This window comes from Crocodylus siamensis, chromosome 11, assembly GCF_052110815.1.
Source record: "Crocodylus siamensis isolate JL-2025a chromosome 11, ASM5211081v1, whole genome shotgun sequence".
NCBI classification, from domain to species: Eukaryota; Metazoa; Chordata; order Crocodylia; family Crocodylidae; genus Crocodylus; species Crocodylus siamensis.
In genome coordinates this window covers 16,085,961-16,111,842 of record NC_143405.1, presented here as the reverse complement: position 1 = coordinate 16,111,842, position 25,882 = coordinate 16,085,961, and the positions used below count along the sequence as shown (strand labels likewise).

General features: G+C 45.4%; 1 protein-coding gene across 8 annotated transcripts in view; it reads left to right on the top strand.

Annotated features, from left to right (window-relative positions):
* Nucleotides 1-25,882, top strand: part of EHMT1 (euchromatic histone lysine methyltransferase 1) — a 153,668-nt gene that overhangs the window by 121,425 nt on the left and 6,361 nt on the right. For all 8 annotated transcript variants that reach the window (XM_090021133.1, XM_090021138.1, XM_090021136.1 and 5 more), the window contains 9 exons: nt 1,651-1,752; nt 3,123-3,227; nt 5,477-5,631; nt 6,804-6,971; nt 7,357-7,501; nt 10,343-10,420; nt 11,565-11,680; nt 14,040-14,126; nt 19,419-19,497. In XM_090021133.1, coding sequence (XP_089877259.1) covers nt 1,651-1,752; nt 3,123-3,227; nt 5,477-5,631; nt 6,804-6,971; nt 7,357-7,501; nt 10,343-10,420; nt 11,565-11,680; nt 14,040-14,126; nt 19,419-19,497 — 1,035 coding nt within the window. The remainder of the gene's footprint in view (nt 1-1,650; nt 1,753-3,122; nt 3,228-5,476; nt 5,632-6,803; nt 6,972-7,356; nt 7,502-10,342; nt 10,421-11,564; nt 11,681-14,039; nt 14,127-19,418; nt 19,498-25,882) is intronic.

Below are 25,882 nucleotides of genomic sequence, written 5' to 3'. Positions count from 1 at the left end.
CCAAATGCAGACTGGTGTTAGGCCTTTGACAATTTCCCAGGATTCCTGTTCTGTCCTGTGGAGGAGCATAGGGGTTCCAACTACCTGGTGTCAAGAGCAAAATCCAAGTGTGTCTTGTTTGATATGTTAAAGGCAGGGTACCAAGAGATTTTTTTTCTTTTTGTGAAGGTGAGGCAGAATAAACATGAGCTAGCACAAGCAAATTAGAACTGTTAGAACGACAAGGCCATTATTGAAATGAAATAACTTTGGAAATCTAGACTGGTTTATTATTTTAATTAGCTGCTTGTAACAAATTAGTCATCTTTGAAAGGAGCAGCAATGCACTAATAAATCAATTGGGGTGGTTTTGCTGAGAGACATAAAGATTAACTGTTGCATGCCTGCTTTTCCTCCTTGCTGGGGTAGGAGGATTATCTGACAAGATGGGGCGTGGGGGCAATTGTGAATTTCACTAACTGGGTCTGTGTCTAGGTACCTTGTGGGAAAAAGCCGCTGATCTTGTTAGTGTGATAGGTTAGGAGCCTAAACCTGGTTCTGTTTAAGTAAATGACAGTTGAAATTCCCTCCTCTCTCAGGAGTGTTGAAAAGCTGTGGGTACTCCATGAGAGCCTTGGCAAAGGAGTACTGTGCTATTGGATGCTTGTGTAAGGCATTTTAAAGAGAGAGCAGGAACATCCTCTGCCCCAGTCAGCCCTTATAGAGTTATCTCTTTTCTGAAACTTCAGGCCCCTATTTGATTTAGATCATACCATCTACTAGGCATAGATGCTGTTTATGCTCAAGACCTATGTGGGGTATGGCCCGCATCCCCTGACCTGGAAGAGGTGTCTTTTGTGTTTTATGTGGAGCTCACTTGAAGACATAGCTTGGTTCTTTAGATTTTGTAATTTGCTTTCAGCCCTTTGGGGATTTCTATGTTAAGTGTGTGTGAGGTAAGTTTATATTTTATCAGACCACAGCTGATTCCTGAAGTCCCAATGACACTCAGGCCCCCAACCCTTCCAATATGTTGAACATGTAGTTTAAACCTGCCAGCAACCTCTTCTCTTAGGCAAGTGTAATCTGCAGTTCTGCTCAGCCTTCCAGGCCTTTGTGTGAGACCTCATGTCTTGGGCATCCATAACCATACTGCCCTGCTATGATGTACTGGCCAGCTTTATTTGACTAGCTACTGCTGTTAAAGAAAGTAAATGCAGACAGTCTTACATGTACGGACAAGACAGGCCAGACTCTTGAGGTAAGGCACAGTCCTCACAACATTACCAAGATGCCCGATGGGCAGAGATGCAACACCTGGGAAGACTTGGAGAATTCCAGACTCCAGCATGATGTGCAGTAGGGATGGCCCTTTTGACGGTGGAAATGCCATCAGCAGTATGGGAAAGTGGGAGCTGCTAAGTGTTGACCCTCTGCAAAGCTATCCAGGCAGGCTCGTTATCCAGGTCCCCATTCCTGTTCCTCTTTCCTCCTGCATCTGTGCTCTTCAGTGGTTGTCCTTTGGGCTTCATTTAACAGCCCTTTGTTCTCTCACTCCTGAGCAATGGCTGTGGCTATCCTCTCACTTGATAGCCACAATAGTGCAATATCAAGACTTTTTATTTGGGAAGCAATTTTTCCTGAGTTGTTCTATGTTTGTTCGTTGTTCAGGATGCAGAAGGGTCCACGTGTCTGCACTTGGCTGCCAAGAAAGGGCATTATGATGTTGTTCAGTATCTTCTCTCTAACGGGCAAATGGATGTCAACTGCCAGGTAAGGTTCTTCTGGAAGAGGCACAAGTAAGATGGGTTGCTTTCCCTTACTCAGGAACTTCTTTCCTTGGGACTCAGTGTGTTAATTGCAATGTAAATACTCATGCACTCAATTTAAGGCACCATAAAATGGCAAACCAGCCATAAAACTATTCCATATGTAATGTGAGAGTTTTTTGGCTGGTTTGTGTGGCACCTTAAATTGAACACGTGTCTGGGCTGACAGTTAGCCTGTTCAGGCTGGGAACTGCACCCAGGTCTGGAACTAGCCCCAGTTTGCTCCCTGGCCTGAGCCAGAAATCGACTGGTTGTTGGCACCAGTCCCAGACCTGTGGGCACCCAGCTTTCAACTTACCAGTGTAAGGGCAAGGGAGATTATGATCCTGGGCTCCCTCTGCACTGGCAGGTAGGGTGTGCTTAGGATCTGATCCCTTATCCCAAAATCATACCTCTTGCCATGCGAGTGTGGTGCATTTAAATGAATGTCTGCCAGAGGCCTTAGAATCACATCAGTTATGCAAATACATGCTCCTGCAGGCAAGGGGATGTAGAGGAGTAAAGATGCTTGGATAAATGGGCCACAATCCATTTGCTGTTTAAATATCATTTTGCAGCTTGTAAGGCCTGTACAGGGAGACCGTACTTCTCTCTTCCTAGCTGAAAGCTTCTAAACAGCCAGGCTATCTCATCAACAAGCTGTCTCCTGTAGTGCTTTCTGCCTTTTCTGACTGATTCCTCTGTTTCACTGCTTTCTCTAGGCCTACTTCCTCTCCAGCCGTGAGGCCCTTTTTCCCAAGGATCCCATAAACAAGGCCTTCATCTTTCCTTGCAGATAAATTTCACTTCCCAGCAGCAGAACTGCTGTGGGAGTTCACCTGTGGCCTAAAGTAACTTTTCTGGGAAGGGAGGATAGGCACTCAGCAGCCAAGCCATGTTAAATGGAGCATCCATCAATAAAAAGTGAGACAGCACTGCATTAGATACAAGGAGAACTCTGGCTGTTAGCCTGGCCTTGGCTGCCTGATGGGTCTTCAGTCAATGTATTTGTGGTGCTGTCTTGACCTGTGAGCCCTGATGCTGCAATCTGAGCTGCAGTGGAAGGCCCTTACTCCCACTAGGAGCCTCTGACCAATGTGTGGAGCTGCACAGGAATGCAAAAATCAATCCAGGTGGATAGGTTGGAAACACACTGTGCTGTACATGCAGCACAGTAGGACGCTCTTCCCAGCATTTAAGTGGTAGTGTAAGACAAGCCAGTGGCTTCCTTAGTGATGGGACATCTCTCGTGGGTGCTGCAGGGCTAGGAGAAAGTAATGTAGACACTGCCTTGCCTATTCTATGTGCCTCATGCTTTCCTTTTCCACTCCCCAGGATGATGGAGGCTGGACGCCGATGATTTGGGCCACCGAATACAAGCACATTGAGCTGGTGAAGCTGTTATTAGCCAAGGGGTCGGACATTAACATTCGAGACAACGTAAGGCACTTACTGGAGTTTGTTTATTTAGTAACCCTCCCTACTCCCCACAATTCACAAAGCAGATTCCAGACCCCTGGAAAATACAGTGAGGAGCTGTGGCTTTGGGAGGCAGTGCAGTATGGGGGGGGGAAATGGCTGGTGAGGGTTTGCTAAGAGAGCTCCCCCTTTGTTTGTACTTAGGTGGAACTGTGCAGGAGTTGGAGGGCGCTCTGCCCCATGTATTTCCTGTAACAGTATGGAAGAGTCCTGTACCTAATGTGGACATATCTGTTGCCTTATGTGTAAAAGGAAGCACTACGCTGAAAAGGTCTTGCAGGTGTGAGTCTATGTAAAGGAAGACAAATTCCAGGCTCCAGAGAGTTGCACCTGGTGTGTGCTTGGCTGTCAGAGATGCTGAGCCCCTCTGGCTTCAAGGGAAAGGCCACACAGTACCTCTAGGGATCAGGCCATGAGAGCCCAATTCTGCAAACTCTTAATCATATGAGTGATTACAAATGGGACCACTTGCCTGTATAGGGGCAAATTCCTTGATCACACTTACTGCTAGAGAAGATATGTCATGGGTAGTAATGAGGGATATAGGAGAAAGGAGAGAAAGCATCCAGTCTTCCTCTAAGGAGAGGCATCAGCCCTACCACCACTGTTATTTTTGGCAGCACGTCTCCCATTTTCCCTCTTTCCTAAGGTCTTCTGAGCCCCGTGGATGTAAGAAACCATTTCCTGTTCATCTCCCCAGATGCTTCTTTCTGTGTCTGTCAGATGCTGGCAGGGATAGATGTTGGCACATTTACCTCACTGTGCTCAGATTGCCTCCAGCTGTTCTCTGCCTGAAAACCCTCCTCCATTGGACCCTCCATTTATTTGGTAGCTGAAGTTATTCTCCAAACAGGTGTTGGTCTGACAACAAATGTGTGCAAGAGTCAAAGTAAGAGGGGGCTTTCCAGATTATTGCGATTAACTTTATAGGCATAATTCCAGCTCTGAACAAAATGATCCTTTGTTTGATCTGTGACAAAAGCCTCCAGCTACCAGTCTCCCCATGATCACTTATTAAACTGGTGGTGAAAATAATATTAGTCTATCCAACGATTTCTTTGCAGGACAGCTGCTTGGCACATATATTAGTTTGCCCACAATTCCAGCATTTGCTGGTTTGTAGTTACTTAAGAGCCAGATCCAGCCAAGCTTACTCATACTGAATAGCTTGAGAAGGACTGCTGATTTTAATGAGGCTGCTGCAAGAATAAGTTGCTATTCTGTGAGAGTAAATGGGGCAGGATTTACGTGGATGTTGGTACGTTGATTTTGTAGCCTGATAAGCAGTAGGTGTCCTGGTGTTGTTTGCTGCGTCTTAATCGTCAGAATTGTGTGTGGTGTTGCCACATATTTCTACGTGTCAGGGAGTTGAAGGTATGTGTGAATGTCCTCCTCCATCTGAGCATCTTTTTTTCCTGAAGGTAAATGAATTTACAGAAGATAGAAGGTAGGAGGGGTTTGCTGTCTATGAAAAACACCATGTTAAATAGTAATCATCATCATGTTATCATAATCAGCATCTTTAGTTCTTGTCATGCCAAAGAATTCCAAGGTGTGCTATAAATTACACAGTAACGAAAATAGGTATTTTAAAGTGATGATCCTATTCAAAAAAGAATACTGTTTAGATATTTCTAGTGCTTCAGTGAGAGATGATGAGAATATACAGTAGTTAAGAGATACCTGAATTGAGACAGTGTGCTCTTTCTCTCTCTCTGGCCGGTGACTTGCTTTCCAGCACCTTCTTACCCCAGAGAATGGGATTTGCTTGTTCCCACTGGGCTCTTTCTCTTTTGATGCTGTAGCTTTGGGATACATGCTAGTTTTGCTACATGTTTGGCTTGGATGGCTCAGCTTCCAGCCCCTGCCAGTGTTCGTTGGTGTCTGTCACCTCTCCCTGTGGATTGATTCAGATCACCCTGTGGCTTAGAGACAAGTGACTCATCTGTACATGCAAGGAGAGTGGTGCAAGAGTTTGTGTGCAGCCTCCCCGTCTGCAGTAAGCGTGGAGGTGGTTGTGGTGAGAGCTCCCTGCGTGTCTTTGCAAAGAGTTCCCTGCTTGTCTGTAGTAGGGTGGTGTTCTCCAAGCTAAAATGAGAAATCCCATGAAAGGAGAAGGTAGGCCACATGTTGGAGGCCAGAAATGCAGAGCTAATGATGGTGAAGTCCCAAAGGCACTAAGCAGCCTCTCCTGTGTTTTTCCCCTCCAGGAGGAGAATATTTGTTTGCACTGGGCAGCTTTCTCCGGCTGTGTTGACATAGCAGAAATACTGCTGGCTGCTAAGTGTGATTTACATGCAGTAAACATTCACGGAGACTCACCACTGCACATTGCAGCCAGGGAGAACCGTTATGAGTGCGTTGTGTAAGTATAGCTCCTGCCTGCTCTGCCTCCTTTGCTACTTGTTCCCTTCTCTGTTGAACCCTGAGTGGGAAGTTAAGAAATGCTTTCCTCTTTGAAAGTAAAACAAAAGGGGGATTCACCAGTGCTGTGCACCTGAGCAAGGTAGTGTGAAATTTATGGGTCTGCTGCCCACATCCACTGAGAGCATGCTATGCCACTCTGGTAACATAAAGAGTTTGGAATTTGGATGCACGTTTACCATGCATCCATTCTAAAGCATCTTTCAGCTGGCAGGGAACCACATCCTCATGTTCCAATGTGGTAACACTTTGCAATCACTTTGCACAGGTGTCAATGACAGCACGAGGGACATGGCAGGGGGAAACAGGCCCTTTTCTGCAGCCAGGCAATTAAAGCATGTGATAGCTCCTAGCAATGAACCCATTTGTGGAGAGCGGTGCTATACCTTTTTAAAATGGTTGCAGGGAAGTCCTGATTGCATGCTACAATCCAGGTAAGAGAGGGAGAGAGCGCATATGGCATCCCTAAGGTGAAATTCACCCCAGTGTAGCCCGGGATCTGTCTCTTTCTAAGCTCTGTTTATACTCTCAAAATAGGACTGAAATGGTGCTTAGACGTCCTGCTGGGTCCTCTGCATTAGCGTGTGGAACATCCCAGAGCAAAGCTGGTCTCTGTCTAATGCATCTTCACTAGAAATGGGCACCAACCTTATGGAGGTTTTAAATTGGTCACTGTCGTGAGTGAATTTCGTAGGTACGGCCATAAGGAACTGAGAAATACAAATTGGAGCCCAGAATAAAACTGATTATCTGCCCTTGTCTCTACCACTCCTGAACTGTGGTTCCAGTCCTGTACTTCGTGGGCCAAGAGGGTTTTATGTCCACTTGAATCTAGGCTTGTTACCAGCAAACTCCTCTTCATGGGGCAGGGTGTGGGCCAAGGTCTCTGGCACATTAGCCTGCCAGTTCTAACCTACTGGCCTGCTCACTTTCTAGTTAACCACTCCAAGTATTGTTCAGCAAACCAGCGTGTACAAATGAAATTAAGGTCATTGCTTGCTTCTGTGGATTCTTCATCACAGGAATGACCTTGAGGAGCATCTCTACAATGTCTGGTGCTTCCTTTTCTAATAAGCTATTTCTGGGATTGTATCTTTTGTTGCTGTTTTGCAGCCTTTTTCTGTCCCGTGGCTCAGATGTCACCCTGAAGAACAAGGAGGGTGAAACTCCACTCCAGTGTTCAAGTCTCAACTCTCAGGTGTGGGTGGCTCTACAGATGAACAAGACCCTCAAAGATTCATCTACTGACAAACCTGCCCAGATAGAGAAAATAGTGAGCAGGTGAGAGTCCTGTTCATTACTCCAGGACTGAGGACTGAAGCCTTGATTGCAATTCAGAGTTGACTTTTTAAGCTTGTGCTGAAGTTGAATTGAGCTCAGGGAGAATTAAGCACATGCTGATCAGGACTGCAGTTCATGCACTTATTCACATGGAACTATCCTCAAGCAAGAAATAATTCATGAGTCCAAGTGGGAAGAAACAGATTTGGGATCAAACCAAGTACCTTTCAAGCAAAAATACTTGAAGATAAAAGGCAGGGCTTTTCTCCTTAGGATGCTACTCAAGTTGCATAAGAAAGTCCTTTATTAGTTGTCACCTCATTTTTGGACGTCTGGATATGTGTATATTAGATCATTCTGTGTCTTTTCTTTCCCTTTCCGACAGAGACATTGCCCGGGGTTACGAGCGGATTCCTATTCCATGTGTCAATTCAGTGGACAATGAACCTTGTCCCAGCAACTACAAATACGTTTCCCAGAACTGCGTGACCTCCCCAATGAACATTGATAGAAACATCACCCATTTGCAGGTTTGATGTGCTCCAGTGTATGTATTCGCTCCTGTCCCAGTGTGGAATGTGGTTTTAGAAGTTACCATTCCCTCAGAACGTTTCCTCTAGAACTCGTGGTTCCGAGATGATGCCTTTTATTAGATCAACTGATAAATTGCAAAACAAATTAACCTTTTTCTGCTAAGTTTAATTAAGCTTTTGGGCTCACACACTCTTCATCAGGCTCAGGGAAAGTTGAAATGGTAAAAAAAAGTCCCCATATGTAGGAAATAAACTTCATTTTTGCACAGAGGAAGCTGAAGCTGGAAATCTGCCCTCTGGGTCCATGGGACTGGACTGTCTTGGTGAAGTGCTCTTGGTGTGCAGATCAAGCAGGATTCCTTCCCGATTGGTGTCAGATGGCAAGCAGGGAAGAGTAAAAATGAAGTTTATAATCCAATGTTCCCTCATGGGTTTCAGAGGATAGTGTGTCTGCTGCTGTGAGAGTGCCTGAGAGAGAAGGTGGCATGTGTCTGGGTGGGGTCCAGTGATACAAGCAAACAATGTGGTGCCATTTGATTGCTGGCTTCTATCCCAGTGACAAACTTGTTCCCTCCACCAGTATCTTCGTGACAGCAGGACAGAAATTTCCCTGCCTTTTTCTAGGATTTGAGAGAACATTTGTTTCATGGCCATTTTCATGCCAAGCTGAGAGGGAGTTGTGATGCTGCAGGTGTCAGTTTAGGGATGAGAGTGAGAACCTGGTCCACTATCCTGATTAAATTCTAGCTCAGGCAGTGGAACTCTGATTCCCTCACTTACTTTAGCTGTTTCTTAGATGGAAGGTTCTGTTTTACTTCCCTTCCCAAAAATATGCTGCTTTTTGTGCTGAATTTCACCAAAGAGAGTTGCATTTCAGTGATGGTTGATGTGGTTCCCTTGTACCCCATACATACCTCCTGTTGATGTTTGGGAACTTGACTGATTGATTGTAGGTCTTCAGATGAGCAAAACCACATTTTGCAATAGTCTAATTAATATAATTGGATGTGGTGGTCTTTGTTGTGTTTCAAAATTCACAGGAGGGCAGTGTGCTGAGCTGTCATTAGTAGCAGTCAGGTGTTCATGACCTCCTGGAACTGATTTATTGCCATTCATTGCATCTTGGAATGAAGCCATGGGCCCATAAACTCTCCACTTGGTACAAAACATAGCAGCCGGTTTGCTTAGTAGCACAAGTTACTACAGCCATTATGTGCCTGCTTTCCAACTGGCACCAGTGAATACTAAATCCCTACAATAGACTGGTACCAAGTAACTGAGTAATTGCCCCACCATCTGTGATCCAGACTTCCCAAGACAGTTGCACTTTACTGGAGTGCTGACCCTGCTAGCCAATGAATTGGATCATGAGTACAGGAAAGACTTTCACAGAAGCTGAAGCAATCCTGTGGACCTTACTCTCGTGAGACATCATAAGAATGGATATACAATTTTGAGAACTAAACACAGTACTCCTTGCTTTGATCTAGGTAAAATTGCATATGCCCTAGGGCTGTGCGAAATGGCACCGTTCCGTTTTGACTTGCGTTTTGACGTTTTGACGGAACAGCATTTTGTTTTGAGTTTCATTTTGATTCGAAACTGCGGTTCCGTTTCGTATAGTCGAAACAGTTTCACTGTTTCAACTCTGTGTCAGCGTTTTATCCATAGGCTATAATGGGGAAGCTCAAAACAGCCTAAAACTTCATCATTTCTGGCCCAATTTGGATGAAACTTGCAGGAATGGTAGCCCCTTCTGAGGGCATGAAGTCTGCTGAGGTTCAGGGAGGTGGGTGCAGGGGTTTCAGGGAAACTACACTTCAGAGTCTTGAAAGCAGAACTCACATCACGTGTACGTGTTAAGTCACAGTGGGGTCAAAACTGCAGAGATGGTAGCCCCTGCTGAGGCAACAAAGCCTGTCAAGTTTCAAGGAGATAGGTGTAGGGGTTTGGGGGAAACTGCAGCTCAAGCTGTGGACAAGCAAAACCCGTGACATGGGTAACACTGTGTGTTAAGGTGCAGCATGGTGAAAACTGCAGGCCTGCTAGCCCCTGCTGAGGCCATGAAGCGTGCCAGCTGTCAAGGAGATTGGTGCAGGGGGAGCCTGGGTTCTGGGGCCTGCACCTCTAGCTGCTGGCAGGCAAAACGTGTGTGTGTGTGTGTGTGTGTGTGTGTTAAGGTGCGCCATTACTCAACTGACACCAAGGCAGAAAGCAGGGCAGTTCAAACAATGCTGCCTCTCATGTAGCTTTTCCATCCCTCCCCAGAGCACTGGGAGTGGAGGAAACCTCAGGAAAGGATGACAGTCACTGGCCAGCTACACAGTCAATAATGAGAGTGCTCCTTCCCCACTCTTCCCCCTCCCTCTCCTTACTTTAGTTTCTGTTTCCCTGCAGGCAAGCCCAACTTGAGCTTTGAAACTCGAAACGTTTAGAAATTTTGACCAAATGTAGAAACATTTCGACTTGCCTCGTTCCTTTTCGAGGCTGTTTTCAAAGCTCTCAGTTTTGTTTCAATTTTGCCGTTTCAAGCTCGAAACGGGTCAAAACAGCGTTGAAACAAAACTGTCGGCAAAACTTCGCACAGCCCTAATATGCCCTGCCCCACTCCACAATTAGCATATAAGTAAAAATCCTCTAAACCAGTGAAGCTGATTCTCCTGGAGGGAGGGAAATTCCTGTTTTTAAATCCTGGGAAGGCACTCTGGTTCTAGGTGACTGTATTGGTGATCTGTAAATAACCAAGTCTACAGTTTGTTTCCTATCTGGCTCTTTAAAATAAGTTACTCTTTCAGTTGTGCTTGCCTGAATTTGATCTACTGTCTTTTTCTCTTCCAGTACTGTGTGTGCATAGATGACTGCTCCTCCAGTAACTGCATGTGTGGTCAACTCAGTATGCGCTGCTGGTATGATAAGGTGAGGGCTCTCTGCCAGGCTGACAAGCTCTGAATTTTGCCAAATCCAGTTTGCTTCAAAATATCTGAGATTTTTCGAAGCTTTATTTTATAAGATTGGAGTCTAGGCTTCCAAATATATATATGGCAAGTCACAAAACAAACCTCAAGACATGGTCATGTCACTTGCATCCCAGTTGAGCCATTAATTAAATCCATGTGATACAGTGTTTAATAATCTATGCCCAAAATAAAGGCCCCATGATAGGAAACAGAGTGAGCTGTTCAGTCCTCGAGTGGTTCTGTAATTTTATAAATGAGGGGGAGGTGGTAGTAATGCTTTTCTTGCCTTTTATTTATTGTGATTTTCTGCCTATGGAGGCAGAAAAGATCTATTTTAATTACAGCATTGCTTGATGCCTCATGTGTTTTGTATGTGTGCCTGAATCCTCCAGGGAGGTTTTGAGGTTAATCCCTGGGCAGGTTCTACTAAGATCAGATGTTCCCTGAATCTCTGTGGGCTTCTCCCCTGGGAACATTGGTATCTTCTCACTCTGCTGTGTATCCATTTTAATAGTGCATTAACAGGATTTGCATTCTGAAATGGCTTCACTGAATGCGTCCTTCAAACAATTATGGCCAAATTTGTTAAATATGGTGTACCGTGCGACTGTTACTTTATTATTCCCATGCAATTAGTGGATACTTGAATGTTAACTTTTCTTTATGGGCTCCTAATGGGAAGAAATGTGGCTTGCTGGATAGTGCACTGACCTTCAAACCTATTTTATTCTAGGCTCTGCTAAAGCCTTTGTGTTGTTCCCTCTTTTCCTAGTTGCAAAATAAGAATGTTGCATGCCCATTTGGCAAAGTGGTTTGAGATCTACAGGTGGCTTGTACTGCATGCATGTGAAATATTGCTTGTTTTAACAACTTTTATATAAATGCTGCAGTTCAGAGTAGGAAGAGGTCCAGTCAGACCAGCTATGAATTCTCTCAAATTCTGGGAGAGTCAGGGGCATGAATCTGAGCTTGCTTGCTGCTTTGTCTTAAACAAGGGAAATTCAGTTCTGGATTTGCAGTTTCCATTACCAACCTAATCTCTGATTCCAAAGCAATTTAAGGATACATAATTAATCCACTCTTTGAATGCATCTCCTCTTCAGGATGGCCGACTCCTACCCGAATTCAACATGGCTGAGCCACCTCTGATCTTTGAGTGTAATCATGCTTGCTCGTGTTGGCGAACCTGCCGGAATCGGGTGGTGCAGAATGGGCTCAGGTGAGAGGGAAGGCTTCTGGCTTGGACTGCTTATAAAAGAAAAAAAAAGCTTCCTGACATTCTGGGCTCAGCTTGTCTGCGAAATGACAAAGCAGAGATTTCCAAAGAGGAGGGAGAAAAGTCATGGTTGGGTTGCCATCAAAACAGAGTAAGCCTCTATTCTGCTGGTGAGAACCAAGCAACAGCAGGGTTGTGAAATCAACTGGTATTCCTGTCCTGCACCTGGCTTCATCGCTAGGAATCGCCAGCATTTTTCAGACAACCTGACTGCGTAAAATTTGTTATCTTCTTGGTTTTCCTTTAAGGAAAAAGAGGTACTAATTTCACTAACAACTCAACTGTAGTTAAGCTCCATAAAGAAAGGAGAATAAAAATCAGAACCCTCCCCACCCCATAGTTCATTATACTGAATAAAATGTATAAGTTAGTGGTTCATAACTGAAATGCAGGCCAAAATTTACAGACTTGGCTTCCTAAGGTTCTGTATAATTAGTCTGATTTTTATTTTAGGGCTGTTTAGCACCAGTTGAATTCAGTTCCATTTTTATTTTGGTGCAGAAGTATGGTATAAGTGCCTAACTTAAGGCTGCCCATTTGAAAATGTTGACCATCTGATTCAAGTAAGGAACAGCTGCTTTGGAAGCTTATAAATGAAACTGATAGTGTTACTGGTTTCATTTTATTTGCTTTTCAAAAGTGAGAGCCTTTTATTTTACCTTGCATTTTTTATAACATTCTGGGGAAAAGAACGTCAGGAAGATGGCAGATCAGTTTGGCCAAAACTTTTCCCTGTGTTCTTCAGCAGGTCTAGTGCATGTATGAGCAGGGTTGTCATAAAGTCTTGCTGTGGAAGGTGGGATAGCTCTGATCCCCAGGAGTGAGGTGGAGGGGAAAGGCCCTGTGCATCAGCTTGCAAAGTCAGATGTTTCTCAAAGCTGTGTCAAAGGCCATCTTACCAGGAATCAAGGAGGACTCGTGATTTGTCTGCCAAGTGACTGCTTAGAAATGATGCTTGGGTGCTCCTCCTTTATTCTCAATGGTTCCCTTATCAAGTTTATTCCAAATTAACTTTACACGTCACTGCACATGTTTCTGTCTAGGAGACTTACCAGCTCAACATGGTATATGAAAAATCAAGCCATAGTCCTTCCTTCTCCTGCCCCATCCCTAACAACAGAGAGTCTGTGATCCAAGCTCAGCTGTCTATTTTGCTTGTGATGAATGAAACAAAGCAGAATGGGGCTTCCTCAGGTCTGAAACTCAGTGAGACCAGCTTCTCTGAAACTGGTTCTGCTAATGAAACCATATCGGCCTTGCTTCATGCACCTGTAGATGTCTGTAGATATTTAAAGGATATGTGGTATGAAGGAGCCAGAGGAGTTTTTTTAACATAATACAATGCAAAGTGGGTATCAGAAGCAGTGATGGGTGAAGTTAAGGAAAGGGAAATAGAGGTTGAGCATTGGAATTCTTTTTCTTGTACTGATAAAAATCAGTGTGGTTGGATTTTGGCTCCTGAAGGAGATGATGAGGCCTCCCCATTTATAGGATATCTTTAGCATAAGCTTATCTGGACCGCTCTATTGCTGGCTAGGCAGTAATCAGGTATTCTCTTAGCCAGGTATTATGGGCTACACCAAATTCCACAAAGGGGATGGAACTAGTAGTAGTAGTTTTCCAATTACAGGCTCATCTTCATGCTAGGGATTTGGGTGGAAATGAGCAGAAATTGCTAAAATTTCCAGTCCTCTGTGAATAGGGCAGGAATATCCATGTTGTGACCTAGTGTATTCTTAATATAGTCTCCAGCCTGCCTCTTTTCCTGTTGTGGCTTACTTTTGAGCTATTGTTTGCTGACTTCAACTTTTGTCCACACAAGGAACAGCTACAAGGAACAAGAATCCTACTAGCTGACAGTCGTGTCCCATATTCTCTGTAAATGCCCAGAGGTGTAAAGGGGGATGCTGCCTTGGAGAGCATCCAGTCCCACAGCCCCCATCCTCCCAGGCACAAAGCCTAAGCCTCACAGTATGTGGCAAAGAAATTTATGCAGGATCAAGGTTGATGATAGCTGTTGCTTCCCATCTTTTCCATACCCCCCCGAGTTTCCACTTTATTTTTCTTCCTTCCACTCATATTAGCAGAGGAAGCATGCAGGCCTGTGACGATCATGGTAGGAAAGGAACTGGGATTGCAGTTTGCTTAATTTTGATAAACTTAGAAATTGTCTTTTGAAATGTTGGCTTTTCCGATCTTAAATTTGAAATTTCTGTGTCCTTCCCGCACAAGAGCTCCCATCTTCCTGAGAAATGCCACATCTGTTGCCATTAATTGAGGACTCTGTTTTCCTGTCTTTCAGGACTCGATTACAGCTTTATCGGACACAAAAGATGGGCTGGGGTGTGCGGACAATGCAAGACATTCCATTGGGAACTTTCGTGTGCGAGTAAGTCTGTCAGCTTTGATTAGTTCACATGAGCTCATCAGCTCCTGAGCTCTCATGGGGCTGCATGTCGTACATCAACGTGAGAATGCTCCCTTTTCAGTGAGGTTTGCATTCAGTTAAAAATGGCTTCACACACAACCATTTATCCCAAATGGGAAATTTACCACTTCCACTGTCTCTTGTCTTTTGTATTTTTAAGCCTTCTGCATCCCATCCCATCCTGTTGGGGTCTTCAGTCAAGTCCATTATTCACCTTGGTTTTATAGCCACATTGTGTCCTCTTGGAACAGTTGCGGTGTTAAAAATTCAACTCTGGCTGCAGTTTAGCAGAATATCTAAGCATGCCTCTCAGTCCCCTGAGCTTCAGTAAGATTTAAGTACACAATTGCAGCAAATCCAGAATTGGACGGGTCTTGTGCATTTACGGGCTTATGACTTGGTCACAGCCATTACTGGAGTTGGAGCACTGACTGACAGAGAGGCTGGTTTGAGCTCTGAACTCTTTCTTTAGTCACTAGAAAGGGAGGGAGGTGGAGGAAAATGGAAGGATGTGGGAAATGAAAGACTGAGGCTGGAGAATAATCCACTTAATTTGTATGGGAGATGTGTTTATACTGGAAACTTCACAGCTGGATCTGGAACAGCCTGAAGTTGTGGGCCATTGAAGGCCTGTCTGGTCTCACCATTTTTGGTCGGGCCCTTCTGTAGCCATTGTGATATAACAGACAGTTTTCTGTGTCATCAGTTCTGGTTTTGTACCAGGATGTAGGAAAATGGTAAACTCATGTGACCTTAAGCACATACTTAAGTTCTAAATGAGACCAGGGTGCTTTTCTTCACCTAAAAGGGGATGTATTTTTCTTAGTATTTTGTCACAGGTGTTCTGTGATATTGTTGGGCAGAGGCAGGGAGTTAATTTTAGGGTTAACTAAAATTACCAGTTTTGCTTCCTCTGCATTGCTGCCAAACCTCATTAAGAACCTCAAGAGCTTTGATGATGTTTTCATGGTTCAGGCCCAAAGCCAGGCTATGACTGGAGGGGTCTTTAAATCCATCTTCAGGCCAGGCTGTTGAATGGAGCTGATAACCATGAAAAGTTCTGTATGCCTAGATGGAGCTTGAAATCCCAGAACTAACCTAATGCCTGGAGAGGAGCTCTCTCTAGTAAGGAAAAAGGCACTGACTTGTCAAAAATCAACCTAAAGAAATCCCCAGATTAAAAATAAAAGAGTGAATTGACAGTTATGTGAAGAATATAATTTTAGACAGGTGAGTGCACAAAGACTGGGAAATTCTAAGTTGCAGTAGAAGAATAATAACAATGATCATGGTGATATAATTCATGGAACTTCAGAGATGAGCACAGTGAGACACTTGATGCAACCTTATGTCTGCCCCTTTATCCTTGCTGACGTCTCACGACATCCTTTTTACAGCACATTCTTCATTACCAAACTGAGCCAAATATTAATGAACTCTGAGAAAATACATATCACCTTGAATGCACTGTGTGTCACCAGCGCAACCAGAGACCTTCCTTCAATTCTCCTTCCTTTGAGCAAGTTAGCTTCTTACCTTTAAATCTCCATTTGCAAATAGTAGCCTTTATTATTGGTACTTCTTGTCTCCCCCGCCTTACCTTACTCTCACCAAAGTGAAGAACCCCTATGTAGGGCTTGTCTAAACAAGGAATGAACTGGAATAGCTTTTTGTGGCTTAAGCTACTTCACAGCAGTTCTTCAGGACTGGGTAGACACTTTCTGGTCTAGAACAAAGGTTTCTTTATTCTAGAACAGTTCCTCACTTTGAATTCCTGAATAAAATATACTTTCATACCAATGTAGCACCATATAATGACTGGTTCTAGAAAAGGTGCTGTGGACTGACTCATTCCCCCGAAGCTGTTCCAGTAATTTTCACAGTGTAGATGAAGCCTTTCTGCACATGAGGCTGCAGCAAGTTCCAACACTTGGCATTTACCATTTTCTTTTCATAGCTGAGATCAGTTCTTAACCACACTCTGCTAAGTACCTTCCTGTGTTTTGTCTTTTCCTCTCCGGAATTTATCATCAGCATTGCATTTCCCAGCTTTGGAACATGTATTTATTTTTATTTAAAATGATTAAAATATTTAAAAATTGCTTTGCGCAAAGAGCCCATGTCTCAAGGATCATTTGAAAGCAGAGTTTTTACCTCCAAATGGGAAAAGTGCCAGAGGATTCATGAAGCCCACTAGGGACAACTCCTGTTGCTGTTGATTTGTAAGTGGAATGTGCTTGGACACTATAGTGATGATTGTCAGTATAAAGTCCTGAGATGTAGATAGATGTGTTGCCAACAGAAAGCTGTAGAGGACAGGGAGACATTGCCCCTCCCTAGCAGTGCATAATATAGGGGCCTGATTCTGCCATTCTTTCACAAAGTACCACTTAATTCATGTGAGTTTTCCCATTGATTTCTGACCTTGGGAAATCAATGGGGCTGCCTGCAAGAATAAGCCTGCGTGAAAATGGAGAAGAGTGGCAGGACTGGGCTCTAGAGGAATATATGCTGTAACCCACAACTTGTGTAAATAAGGGCAGGGGGTGGGGAGGTTGGTCTGTGAATTGCATATTAAATGTCCATCACTAAGCTGAGTGCTTTTCCGTCCAGTATTATTTAGCTATTTTTTAACTGCCTTTTGGTTTTGGCTACTGTGAGACTGATGTAATTTCTCACCATCTCTGGCCATAATCCTCTTTTGGTCACTAATGATTTTGTGATTTCCAGTAATGCTGCAGTCTTACAGGAGTGGTTAATAAACAACGAGATGATACAGTGTGGACAAGACCATAGAATTCCACACAGAGACAGTGCCCTAGTTTTGATATAGCAGCTTGGTGCCAGACTCTGGAGTCAGGAATTGCATCTGAATGTCCCCTCTGTTACGGAGCATTTGGTGGCTTTCAGGGTTAATGCTTCAGCCTTTCATCCCCTGAGCCTGAGGTCAAATGGTAGCTTGGGTCACAAGGGGAAATGCATGTAGTTTGTTAATGTTTGTAAAGTGCTTGGAGGCAAAAAATACTGTTGTAACTGCTGCTTATATTACTGTGGAGGACTTTTTCCCCTTAGGGGACATTTATTTGTACTGCAAACCCATTGCATATTTTTTAAATCATGGTAGCAGCTAAAAGTCCTGCTCATGGATCACTGTGACGTTATCTCCTTGTTCCCTTGTACCCAACTGTCCATCTCCAGCTGTTGTCCCTTGCCTTATACTTAGACTGCAAACTCTTTGGGGCAAAGACCATCTTTTTTTGCAAGGTGTCTGAAGAAGTAACCAATAGAGATGAGAAATCAGGCTTGGGGCACAAGAAAACAGACAGTAGCACCAGGGGATTCTGGGTCATGATTAAGGCACCTAGATACCACTACACTACAAATTAATAATAACTGCACAAGCATGGAAAGGAAATTAACTATATTGGAAATCGGCCGGAAGCAGCTAATTATTTGGCCGATAAATGCCTGTGCGTGCATGTAGCTCCAGGGCAACATGCAGGCAGTGAGGAGCACAGCCTGGGAGCATGGAGAGCTATCTCCAGCTGGTAAGTCTGGTGTGGTGGAAGGGGAGGGAAGGGGTATCGGGGGGGGGGGGGCAGATCAATGCCCTCTGCTTTGAGGGAGGGAGTGGAGCTGGGGTAGGCAGCTTGTCTGGGGTCGGTGGGGGGAAGCAGCTCCTGCCACTGTGCACCACTCATCCAGAAGCTGCTCATCTGGTGGCTCTCGCTGCTCATCAAGGAGGGCAATGGGGGGGTATATGCCCCCAGATACGCGTGGGCCAGGCTGCAGCTGTGGGATGGGGCAGCTGTGCCTACCTCTGCTCAGGGCGGGTGGCAGCAGTGCTGGGAAGGGGCTATGGGGGGGGCTACAGCAAAATTTGAAGTGGCTGCTGGCCCCTCCCCACCCAGTAGTTCCCCTCCCAGTGCCGCCACCACCTACCCCAAGCGCAGCATGGCCCCCAGCCCACAGCTGCAGCCCAGCCTGCCCCTGCCTGTGCCTTCCTGGACGAGTGGCGGTCACAGATGAGCCATGGCTCCATCCCACACCTGCCCCACCGCAGCTGGGCAGCGCCTACCCCAGCCCGACTTCCTCCCTCACTGGGGAGTTGATCTGCCCCCCACAAGCTCTTCCCCACCCCACACACACAGCAGACTTACCAGCTGGATGCAGCTGTATCAGAAATTGGAGTGGGGGGGTAGGGAAAGAGGCTATGCAAAATATTGAGGATGCAAACACACAGCATGGTTACTATAGAGTAACTTGCTCTGGTTTTTACAGGGTGGTAAATTTACTCTGTATTAAGGAGTGGACACATGGCTAACTTTCTGAAAATGACTACCTGCAGTAGGCGCTATTACAATGCATGACCACTAGATGGTGAGAAAACCAATTTAAATTGTGCAAGCAGGCCCCCCCCCCCCCCCGATGAATTTGTCTAGGAGAGCAGACACCATTGTTACATCAGTGTAACTTACACTGGTATACAGTTACTCCTCTCCTCCTCAGGGGTGACTTCACCTTGGAGTCAAGTGATTTATGCCAGCATAAGGCTGAATGTCTGTATCCTTCCTGATTTCTGTTGCACCATTTTTATACCAGTGCCATTCCATGGACTGACTTTATTGGAACCAGACTGGTTTCTTCTGGTGTGAACAGGAGGATGGTGAGGCTAAGTGTCTTAAATGCACATCCAACATCAAAGTTGTATTAAGACAAGAACTTTACTTAACCTGCAGGTCTAATTTGTAAAATGCACCCTGACTTTGCGTATTCCAAAGCAAATGGTTTTGTATTGGGTTGTAAGGTTCCCTTAAAAACATATGCAACCCAGCCATTGCAATAGGTACATGAAGACTAGAAAACAAAGGTGACAGTAAAGACAAACGAAATAGATTAGCCTGTTATTACTTGCTGGCTCAGAGAATTGCAAACGGAAATGGAGTTTGTTGGAGACGGTAAATTGTTTTTAAATTAAATTTATTATTAATATTCAAAAGCTTTTTCAGTAACATGAGTAAGGAATTTTTGGAGGGAGGGGGGTTTGATATTTTTAATGGAGCCAGTCTCAGCTGCTGTGAATCGTCGTAGTTCTATTGGATGTACCTGTGCTGATCTCCACCAGCCCTATGGCTTTTAATCTGGAAGTGTCCCTTCACTCTCTCACTTCTTGTGTATAAGAGGTAAGGTGTTAAAATACAAGCTGGCAGCAGCGCAAGCATCTGATTGCTGCATTTCCTTTTTATCCTGCAGGTATGTTGGAGAGCTGATTTCCGATTCAGAGGCAGACGTACGTGAAGAGGACTCCTACCTCTTTGACCTTGACAATAAGGTAGCGTTTTGAAGGGACTCCCTGACAAAGCAAGAGCTGGAGCTTGCTGCTGAAAGGAGTGAAAAGAAAATTTGTCCCCATTTTGATGGGCAGAGCAATCTCCAAGCCTGTGAAATGGGAGGCACTTCTCACCTCATAGTAATGGAAAGCTATTCACAACTAGAGTGTGGGCTATATGGCTCAGGGGATTGGTAATGGAGCACAAAAACTGACTGTACTAGGTCACTAGTTTGAATGCAGGTTGATAGCCATTGCAAGTTATTCCACTCTGAAGCTGTTTGGCCTGTATGAATTAAATTGTCGGTGTATTTCCAATTTCTGGTGTCAGTATAGCAAATCCACCCCTGCAGCCTGCATTGAGCAACACCCATGTTGTCAGTCTTATTAAAGAGCTCACCAGTACAGTAAATGAGCAGGAAGACTGAAAATACCAGCTTACCTGTAAATTACTTTTCAGGCACCTCGGCAGAGCAGTGTGGAACAGCTTGTATGGCTGCTGGATATCGAACACCTGTGCTGTGGGGGCCTGGTGTCCCTAGAGCAGTGCCATTAAAGGCTTTAGGTTACGTTGACTATCACTGACGAGTGTGCAGAAAACTGATGGGGACTTCAAGTGAATGAGGGGATTCTTCTTAGGGAGCTGTATGTCAGCTGACAATCACTGCTTCACTGCTCTAAGGGGTAGGCCTCTCCAACCATTTCAGGAGGGTTCACTGAGGAGCCTGGTAGTCTCTGCTCTGAACACAGAAAGATAGAGGGACTACCCGGTCATCAACTTCAATTTAATGCCAAGGATCATATGCACTCATATGCAGATCAGCTAGCAAGAAGCATCCTGCATTCCTCAAGGGCCAAGCAAGTTGTTCTTTCTCTTCTGTGTCTGGGCAACATCTGCCTACCTGTGCTAGCAATTGGAATAGGGCAGTGTGCAACTGCACTAATGTAGCACAATACTGTTGTGGAAAACAGAGTAAAACCGTGCCTGAAGCAGCATGGTTAGTGTGGGGACTCTGTACAATGGGTATTTACACTGGTGCTGCTTGATTCAGGTTTCTAGCGTAAACACATCTTGAAAGATTTTCACGTAAAGTTGGAAGCATCCCAGATGCCTGGCAGATCTCTGTAAGTACAGACACGAAGGTAAGAAGTTCTCTGAGACGGGACCAGGCAAGGCCCCACAGTGCCTTATGGCGAGAGGAGGTTCTTTTCCTAGAAAGCAGGTCTTTCCAAATGCACAAAGGATGGACCTAACATCCCCTTCTCATGAGGCACTGGCTCTGATGTGCCCAGATTCTGGAAAATACAGAACATCTTTACCAGCCTCACATTTTTGTCCCCGGGGAACCACAGAAGCAATTCCAGATGGAAGCAGCAGTGCTCACAACAGTGATGTTCCTTCTCAGACGCTCCTCATGTTCCATTTCCTGCTTCACAGCGAGTGTCCTTTGGCAGGAGAAAGCCACTTAGGGTTTCAGTTGGAGTCCATGTGTTGTACAAAGAGGGGGCAGTAGTGGCAGAGGATTACAAGGCACTTAATTCTACCAGGGGCTGAGCATCCTGCAAATAATTCTAGCCTCTTCCAGACCGTGGAGTAAGAGAACATATAATGGGAACTGTTTATGTCCAGCTCTCCTGTGTACCCAGCTCTAGAGTGACTGCTGGCCCTTCTCCCACCCCCAGCTTTTTGGGCAGATGGAGGATGAGTGGAATTGGCCATGGAAACTGGATGAAAGTCACCTGTGGATGTGTTAATTATTACTGGGCTAAACAAAAATGTAATCTAGAAGTTTCTGGTGGAGTAGCTGAGATGTCCTCTTGGTTGTATGTTGCTGATGCAAGGTAAACACCATCAGAAAAAATGTCAGGCAGAAAAAAAGGAGCAAGCTGGGCTTTCGCATTGTAGAGCAGCATTTCCTCTTTGCATAGCTCTGTTTGAGGAACTAACCAATCCAAAGGCAAACAGTGCAGTCTGAGACTGCAGGCCTGTTGTAAATCGGCAATAGCAGACAGAGTAACTGTAATCCCAAGGATTGTGATGGAGATAACCAGCTGGTGTAAATCCCTGCAGTGTGCTCTATGGGGAGAAACTACAATTGTAACAGAAATGCCTGGGAAAGGAGAACCCTGAAGATGGTCTGGTAATAAGCTTGGTTAATCACCTGGGCTGCAGCTGATTTGCTAACAAAGGGCAGAGGAGCTGTAGGCATAAAGGGGAAGTGAATGTGCACAAGTGTGTCCCAGCCTCTGCCATCTGAGGCTGCTTTGAAACAGCCCGCTAATGAAGCGAGGCAAGTGACTGCCTCTTAATGAAGAGGGTAATAAACCTTTTGGAAGCAAGTGGCAACATCCTCTTGCTTTTCCTGAAGATGGAGGCACAATGTGAGCCTACACCTAAAGATGGAACTCTGTCTGGATCTCAGGTATGATGATAGGCATGATTGGAAGAGAAGTTAAGTTGGAAACGGGTCTGAAGAGGAAGTCATAGGGCCAATTCCAGCTCTGGTATAAGTAACAGCACTTTCACTGGAATCTGGTAAATGGGAAAAAGCAGTGGGAAATGTATAGGCTTCATGCCTGATGCTATACTATTTGGAGTGTGAAGCAGGAGGGAGACTAGGCAGCAGCATTGCAGGTGTGTTTCACTTCCTTTTTCTGAGGATTTTGTCAATGAAGAGGGATTTAAGGTACAAACAAAGACAGTTACTAATATTTATCCTGGTTGTTGGAAAGAATATGTGAGGTGCATAATCTATCTGGGTTATTTGTGTCCCACATTACCATAGGCTCTGAAGGTCATAGAATCATAATCAGAAAATTAGGGTTGGAAAGGACCTCAGGAGGTCATCTAGTCCAATCTCCTGCTCAAAACAGGACCACCCCCAACTAGATCATCCCAGCCAAGACTTTGTCTAGCCAGGTCTTGAAAACCTCCAAGGATGGAGAGTCCAACCTCTAGGTAACTTGTTCCAGTATTTTACTACCCTCTCTGTGAAAAAAATCTTCCTAATATCTAACCTAAACTTCCATTCTTATAGTGGGGGCCCAAAACTGAACACAGTACTCCAGATGTGGCCTCACTAATGCTGAATAGAAGGAAATAATCACTTCCCATGACCTGCTGGCAACACATCTACCAATGTAGCCCAGTATGCTTTTAGCCTTCTTGGCAACAAGGGCACACTATTTTGTCCATGGTACTCCCAAGTACAGAGCTGCTCTGACTGCTTACTTAGTGCTGGCTGTGACTGTGGACTACAAATCCCAGAGGCACCTGGAAATGGAAGTGATAAGTAACCTTGCAGGGTCCTGCTGCTATAATTGTGGACTGCAAATCCCAGAGACATCAGGAGCAGACAGCCCAGCCCAGCCCAAGACTGCCAAGTGTGGTGGGATGCTGGTGGACTCTGATTTAACTTGAACTAGGAAGGAGTCTGGGACAGGAGTTTCATAAACTGGTTTGACCTAAATCGGTTAAGTCTGATAGTAGATTTAACCGGGTTAACTTCTGTTCTGTTACAGGTTTAAACCAGTTTCTGATGCCTTAAACCAGTTTGTGTAACTTCTGTCCTTTGCCCATGTGTTCATTCTAGCACCACCTGGATAGAGGAAATGAGGTTGATGTCATATACTTGGACTTCAGAAAGGCCTTCAGCCTAGTCTCCTACAACGTCCTCACGGTAAAATTGGGAAAATGCAGCCTCGACTACTTTATGGTAGTGGTTAGGTAACTGGCTCCAAGGGAGGACCCAGAAAGTATTAATAGATGGAACTGAGTCAACATCTGAGGGACAGAATCCAGCTAGATCTGGACAGGTTACAGAGATGGGCGGATGAGAATAGGATGGAATTCAACGCAGACAAATGCAAGGAGCTGCATCTAGGGAGAAGGAACCAGCAACACACCCATAGGCCGGGGAACACCCTTCTAGTCAACATGGTGGCAGAAAGGAATCGTGGAGTTATTGTTGACTCCAGGGTGAACATGAGCCACCAATGCAAGGAAACGATCAGTAAGGCTAACTGCACCTTATCGTGCATCTACAAGTGCATCACAGGCAGGTCCGGGGAGGTGATCCCTCCCCTCTGTGCAGCGGTGGTCAGGCCACAGTTGGAGTACTGCATCCAGTTCTGGGTGCCGCACTTCAAGAGGGATGTGGCTAACCTTGAGAGGGTCCAGAGGAGGGCCACCCGCATGGTTGGGGCAGCGGCTAAAGGGCCTAAACCTATTCAGCTTCCACAAGAGAAGGCTGAGAGGGGATCTAGTGGCCATTTACAAACTCACAGGGGGGAGCAGCGGAAATTGGGGGAGGCTCTGCCCTTGGGCACCACTGGGGGTTACTAGGAATAACAGCCACATATTGTTAGAGAGAAGGTTCAGGCTGGACATCAGGAGACATTACTGTACAGTTAGGACTGCCAGGCTCTGGAATGGGCGCCCAAGGGAGGTGGTGCTCTCTTTTATCTTGGGGGGCCTTCAAGAGGAGGCTGCAGAGAGATTTGGCTGGGGTGTTATGTCCCCAGCACTCATTCCTACCCAGGGCAGGGGGTCGGACCTGATGATCCGTTTAGGTCCCTGTTGACCTTAAGCACTATGAAACATGGCTGAAGGTGACCAGTGGCGTCCCTCCGGGTTTAGTATTTGAATCGGTGCTTTTCAACATGTACATCCAGGGTTTGGATTCGGGTATTCAAAGCATAAGGGCAAAGTTCATGAATGACACCAAATTATGGCGGAGTATGGTCATGCTTGAGGACAGGCTAGCATTACAGGTCAACCTGGACAGGACAGGCTTGTGATGTGGGTGGACCTCAACCTGATGTCGTTTGATACAGAGAAATGTAAAGTGCTTCATCTGAGGAGAAATAATCTGTGATATACAGGCTCAGTAGTGCTACGCTTCCCAGCACTACAGCTGAAAGAGATAGACCACAGAATGAACATGAGCCACCAGTGCGATGCCGTAGCTGGCAGAATGAATCAAACACTGGCATGCATCTACCGATGCATCTTGAGCAAGAGTAAGGATGTCATCCTCCCACTGTACACACCTTGGTGAGACTGCACCTGGAGTAGTGCATCCGGTTCTGGGTGCCACGCTTCAGGAAGGATGTGGAGAAGCTTGAGAGAGCCCAAAGGAGGGACACATGCATGATTAGAGGCCCTAGAGACAAGGCTATACAAGAAGAGGCTGAAAGACTTGGGACTCTTCAGCCCAGAGAAGAGAAGACTCAGAGGGGACTTGGTGGCAGGGGCATACATTAAGGCCTGAGGGAGCATCTGTTCACCAAGGCACCCAAGGGGAAGACGAGAAACAATGGGTACAAACCAATTGAGGATCGGTTCAGACTGGACATAAGGAAAAACTTCTTTACACGTCGAGTGCCAAGGGTCTAGAACAGACTCCCCAAGAGGACGTAGAGTCACCCACCCTGTCAATCTTCAAAAAGCATTTTGGTGCCCATCTTGCTGGAGTCATCTGACCCCAGCAGTCTTTCCTGCCCAAATGCGTTGAGGCTTGACCCAATGATCTTGTAAGGTCCCTTCCAGCCCGTAACATCTATGAATCTATTATTGTGTTTTTCTGTACAATAGCCCTAGCAGGTATGGGAGAGATGTCAGTCTCTGTGGGTCCTGTCTGGGAAACAGGAAAGCTTTGAGGGAAACAGGAAAGCTTTGAGCTGCCTGCAGCCACATGGGAAGTCTGTTATGGAGGAGGGGCTTTGGACTTGGTGCACCTACCCAAAGACCATTCTGGTTCTTAGTTCAGGCATCATTTGGGAGCCTTTTTGCAGAATCCCTGAGTTGAGCATTATTAAACGTTTTGGTTGGCGTACACTGTCCACATTGCCAACAGGGAGATAGGGCTCTGCATGCAGGAGCAGTACCTTTGTAAGTGTCTTCAGCGTGAAACCGTGGGGTTTCACTGCATCATCCATGGAGTAACAGACCCCAAATTGTAGTCATCAGTCTTAGAAGGGAAACCTGTCATGCAAAACCAGACAAAGGAGGACAGGAGGCAGTCAGGTGAAGGCAGGGAATGGAAAGCGAGCTTCTCTTGGCTACAGAGTGCTTTGAGGACTGAGAGGGTGGGAAGCCAAACCCAGCCAGGAGACAGCCTCACAGAACCCTGTTAGTGTCGCTGGGGGCCAGCTGAGATTGTCTGCACTGTAGCGCAATGGAGTGAAAGGGATGTTATTTTAGGCATCTTGATTGTCTTGATTTGTCACTCCAGACCATGTGGGCTGTGAATCACTTAGTGCACTGGGTCCTGGATGCCTATCCTGTTTGCTGTTTGACAGAGGGCAAACATTTGTTTAACAGTCAAAATTCACTGCCACTTCTGCCCTCAGAGAAGATGTAGTACAGATCTTTCTGGGCTTTCTC